The sequence below is a fragment of the Microtus ochrogaster genome, chromosome X, assembly GCF_000317375.1.
Source record: "Microtus ochrogaster isolate Prairie Vole_2 chromosome X, MicOch1.0, whole genome shotgun sequence".
In the NCBI taxonomy this organism is placed as follows: domain Eukaryota; kingdom Metazoa; phylum Chordata; class Mammalia; order Rodentia; family Cricetidae; genus Microtus; species Microtus ochrogaster.
Window position 1 is genome coordinate 42,375,899 of NC_022026.1, and position 5,569 is coordinate 42,381,467.

Sequence of the window (5,569 nt, forward strand, 5' to 3'; positions counted from 1 at the left end):
AAAAGAAAAGAATAAGAGTTTACCTCTCACACTTTATGCCAAAATAGTTCTAGTGGGATGAGATATTTGAATGTGAGGGAAATGAAATCATAAATCTTTTAAAATGTTTATTTATTATGTATACAATATTCTGTCTCTGTGTATCCCTGAAGGCCAGAAGAGGGCAGCAGACCTCATTACAGATGGTTGTGAGCCACCATGTGGTTGCTGGGAATTGAACTCGGGTCCTTTGGAAGAGCACGCAATGCTCTTAACCGCTGAGCCATCCCTCCAGCCCCTAAAAATCATAAATTTAACAGGGAAAATGTTAGAAAAAAATCATTTATCACGATTGTTGTTTCGAGCAGTGGAAATAACTTTGAGAAAATGATATGCATCATCACCACAGAGACCAAAAGAAGCAGAGAAAATAACTGCAAGAACTATGCAGAGCAGGCGATGCCTTTGACTTGAGGATTTTAGAGGGTACGAAAATGGATGCCCGCCTTGAGTTCTTCTTAGGGACTGGACAAAGTTTTATAAAGGCTTAGGTCAAGCAGGGCTGGGAAAACAACTCAGTGGATAACACACTCGCTGTGTCATGTGAGGACCCACATTCTGAGCCCAGAGAAGCCACATATGAACTGGTCAAGTGTGCTGGCCTACCTGTAATCCCAGGTCTTGAGAGACAAACACGCTGGATCTCTGGGGCAAGCTGGCTCTCTAGACTAGTCAATTTGCTAAGCCCTGTATTTTCATGGGAGTTCTTACCTCAGTAAATAAAACGGGCAGTGACTGAAGAAGAAACCTGTTTCAACATCTGGCTTCCACACACGTGCACACACACTACACATGCAAAAGAGTGGTTATACAAATAGTTTGTTGCTAAAAATACGTGCCATGCCATGCTATAGACTTTGTGTTACCCACAACCATGCTTAACTCAGACTCAACGTGGAGGGGGATCTTGAATAAGACCCCTTCAAAAACTTCCTGACATCATATCTCAGAGAGTTTCTGCTTGAACTTTTAGTCCCCTGGAAGCTACACACATATAAATATTCCGAAACTCCTTCTATGCAATGTATTAAACTATTTGTAGCATTTCACATCTCAAGGATCATATAAATTTGATGGAATACTCTTAGTTCTGCCAAGAAATGCCCAGCAGATGTTGCCGCTCTAATACTGTGCTTCCATCTTTGATTTTTTTCCATAGGGAAACATGGCCCTTCAGTCATGGATTCTGACTTACTTGTGCCTGCTCTCCTCTGGAACTGGTGAGTTCTTCTTCAGAGAAAATTATTCCAGAAGCTATCCCTGTGATGAGAAAAATGAAAGTGCCCTTGTGATTGCAGAATGCAATGATCGTCGACTACAAGAAGTTCCCCAAACTATAGGCCAATATGTGACAGAAATAAACTTGTCTGACAATTCCATCATGCATGTAACAAATGAGTCCTTTCGAGAGCTGCGAAGCCTCACTAAAATAAATCTGAACCACAATGCCAATCAAGCACACCCGAAGGAAAATAAAAATGGTATGAATATTACAGATGGAGCATTCCTCAACCTCAAAAATCTGAAGGTGTTACTGCTTGAAGACAACCAACTATCTGCTATGCCGACTGGCTTGCCTGAGTCTTTGAGAGAACTTAGCCTAATTCAAAACAATATAAATACGATAACTAAAAACAACACTCTGGGGCTTCGGAACATGGAGAGACTCTATTTGGGCTGGAACTGCTATTTTTCTTGTAATCAAACCTTTAGCGTGGAAGATGGGGCATTTCAAAACCTTATAAACTTGAAGGTGCTCTCCTTGTCTTTCAACAGGCTTTTCCACGTGCCTCCCAAACTACCAAGCTCCCTAACAAAACTTTTCCTGAGCAATGCCAAGATTACGACTATCACGGAGGAGGACTTCAAGGGACTGGAACACTTAACATTACTAGATCTGAGTGGCAACTGTCCGAGGTGTTACAATGCCCCTTTTCAATGCACGCCTTGTGAAAAAAACTTGTCCCTCACCATACATCGCCTGGCTTTTCAAGGTCTTACCAAACTTCAATATCTAAACCTCTCCAGCACTTCCCTCCAGTCCATTACTTCCACCTGGTTTGACAATCTGACAAATCTGAAGGAACTCCATCTTGAATTCAACTATTTACTACAAGAAATTGCTTCAGGGGAATTTTTAACGAAACTACCCAATTTACAAATCCTTGATCTATCGTTCAACTTTCAAGAAAGCAAATATTTACCATCTATTAATATTTCCCCAAACTTCTCTAAGCTTCATTCTCTCAACAAATTGCACTTAAAGGGCTATGTATTTCACAAACTTGAACAGAAAAATTTTGCACCCCTTCAGAGTCTTCAAAACTTAACAACTATCGACTTGGGCATTAACTTTATTGCGAAAATTGATTTTAAAATTTTCCAAGATTTTCCCTATCTGAAAGTTATTTCCTTGTCAGAGAACCGTATAACACCCATAGAAGATCACACAAACAGCCCCTCTTTGCCATATCATTTCCTTAAATTGGGCTCAACCGTCACCAAGTTTGATCCCCATGCGAATTTTTATCACAGCACCAAACCTTTAATAAAGCCACAGTGTGCTGTTTATGGCAAAGCCTTGGATTTAAGTTTAAACAATATTTTCCTTATTGAGAAAAATCAATTTGAACCTTTTCAGGACATTGCCTGCTTAAATCTGTCCTTCAATGCTAACAATCAAGTGTTGAGTGGCACAGAATTCTCAGCCATGCCCCACCTCAAATATTTGGATTTATCTCACAACAGACTAGACTTTGATGACAACAATGCTTTCAATGAACTTCAAGAACTGGAAGTACTCGACCTGAGTCACAATGAACACTATTTCAGTATAGCAGGGGTAACACACCGCCTAGGATTTATCCAGAACCTAATGAACCTCAGTGTGTTAAACCTGAGCTACAATGGCATTTACACGCTCACAGAGGACAAAGAGCTGAAAAGCATGTCTCTGAAAGAATTGGTTTTCAGTGGAAACCGCCTTGACCTTTTGTGGAATACAGATGACGACAACAACTACTTGACCATTTTCAGAAGTCTCTGGAATCTGACACACCTAGACTTATCTTACAATAATCTTCAACAAATCCCCAATAAAGCATTCCTCAGCTTGCCCCAGAGCCTCAAAGAGCTGCGTATCAATGGGAACAGGTTACGTTTTTTTAATTGGACATCCCTCCGGCATTTTCCTCAGCTCCATTTACTGGACTTAAGGAGAAACAAGCTGTATTTTCTAACCAATTGCCTATCTAAGTTTACATATTCCCTGGAGACATTGCTGCTGGGCCATAATGAATTCTCTCACCTGCCTCCTGGCTTCCTCTCTGAAGCCAGTAGTCTGGTCCACCTGGATCTAAGTTTCAACATGATAAAGATGATCAATAAGTCCTCCCTGCAAACCAAGACTGAAGCAAATTTGTCTGTTCTGGAACTAAGTGGGAACCATTTTGACTGCACATGCGACTCAGGTGATTTTCGAAGCTGGATAGATGAAAACATGAAAATCACAGTTCCTAGACTAGTAGATGTTATTTGCGCCAGTCCTGGGGACCAAAAGGGGAAGAGCATCATGAGTCTAGAGCTCATGACGTGTCTTTCAGATACCACTGCAGTGATCCTGTTTTCCCTCACATTCCTCATCACTGCCACAGTTATGTTGGCCACCCTGGGTCACCATCTGTTTTACTGGGATATTTGGTTTATCTATCACATGTGTTCAGCTAAGTTAAGAGGCTACAGGTCCTTGGCCACAACCCGAACTTTCTACGATGCTTACATTTCTTACGACACCAAAGATGTGTCTGTTACCGACTGGGTCATCAATGAACTGCGCTACCACCTTGAAGAGAGTGAAGGCAAAAATGCCCTCCTCTGCTTAGAGGAAAGGGATTGGGATCCAGGGTTGGCCATCATCGATAACCTCGTGCAGAGCATAAACCAGAGCAAGAAGACAATCTTCGTGTTAACCAAAAAATATGCCAAGAGCTGGAACTTTAAAACAGCTTTTTACTTGGCCTTGCAGAGGCTAATGGATGAGAACATGGACGTGATTATCTTCATCCTCCTGGAACCTGTGTTGCAGTATTCCCAGTACCTGAGGCTGCGGCAGAGAATCTGTAAGAGTTCCATCCTCCAGTGGCCTGACAACCCCAAAGCAGAAAACTTGTTTTGGCAAAGTCTGAAAAACGTGGTCTTGACTGAAAATGATTCACGGTATGACAATTTCTACACTGAATCCATTAAGCAATATTGATACCGGGAAGTCATGACTCCGCGCCATCCTAAAAACACATAGCTTCTCTTTGCCAAGGACTGTGGTGAGTGCAGAAACTCAGGGCTGCTCAAGGTGCCTCTCGTCCCTAAACAGGAGACTTGCATCAGCCCCTCTAAGGCTCAGGTAACTTTGTGGAAGAGACGGTCGAAAGAATGTGTGAGCTGGAAGACGTGGAGAAGGGCTGAGGATGCTCTCTTGTGGGCATGACACAGCCACTGCGATCATGATCTCATAGCAACTATGGTTGCCTGCAGGGGTCTGCACAGAAGTACTGACTGTGAAAAAGACCCCTGTAGGGAGGAGGGTAGGTAAGCCACAGTAGGAGGGAGAGAGGAAAAGATGGACATGAGAGTAACTATAATGCATGGGTCTCCTTCAGAGACTAGCCTGTGGGATCCACTCCCAAGTGCACACCCATGCAATTGTCCTCAAGATTCAGTTTCTCCTGTGTGTTAGCCAAAGACTGCTCTCAGCTGCCTACTCTGTGGACCTCTCTCCCAAGGCTCCATCGAAGTCAACAAGAGGGGACACAGAGGTCTACAAAGAGTCAGCCTTTTAGAAGTTAATCGAGTAATTGATAGCCCACCACTGCAGCCGTATTCTATTTGATCGAAGTCAACCACAGCTACTACCAGCTTCAGGCACCGAATTCCTCAGGTCTGGGGAAAGCTACTGAAAACCAGAATAACAGAGCTAGGAACACCTCAGCTAAGAGAAAATAGCCTGACCAAGATGAGCGATTGTCTGAGTCAGTCATTAACCATTTCCTTGGACTGAAATTCAGGGACAGTCTGCCTTCTTTGTCACAGATCATCAATGTCAGAGGGTTAGATCACATGGGCAATCAGCAGGCAGCCGATTTTACCTACATTTCAATTCCTAAGAACATTTGACATTAAGATGCTGGTGAAATTGATGCTATAGACATGGCTATAGAGTTATGTTACATTGTGATTGCATTAATCTTTCTTTTACAATGACTTTTTAAAATATTTTTGAGATTATAATATAATTACAACATTTCCTCCTTCTCCTTTCTCCCTCCAAACCCTCTCACGCATTCCCTCCAACTTTTACAAATGCTGTCTATGATATTTACTTTTAAGGTTTAGATGAAAATGAGCCTAGGCAGTTTGGATGCTCAACTTGCTAGACCTGGATGGAGGTGGGGGGTCCTTGGACTTCCCACAGGACAGGGAACCCTGATTGCTTTTCGGGCTGAGGAGGGGGGGACTTGATTGAGGGAGGGGGAGG

At 42.7% G+C, this 5,569-nt stretch overlaps 1 protein-coding gene across 1 annotated transcript; it reads left to right on the forward strand.

The window, feature by feature from the left end:
- Window positions 1-1,204: 1,204 nt before the first annotated feature.
- On the forward strand, window positions 1,205-4,294 carry Tlr8 (toll like receptor 8). Its single transcript, XM_005358727.1, has one exon. It carries the CDS (start codon window positions 1,205-1,207, stop codon window positions 4,292-4,294), a length of 3,090 nt encoding a protein of 1,029 aa, XP_005358784.1.
- Window positions 4,295-5,569: the final 1,275 nt, after the last annotated feature.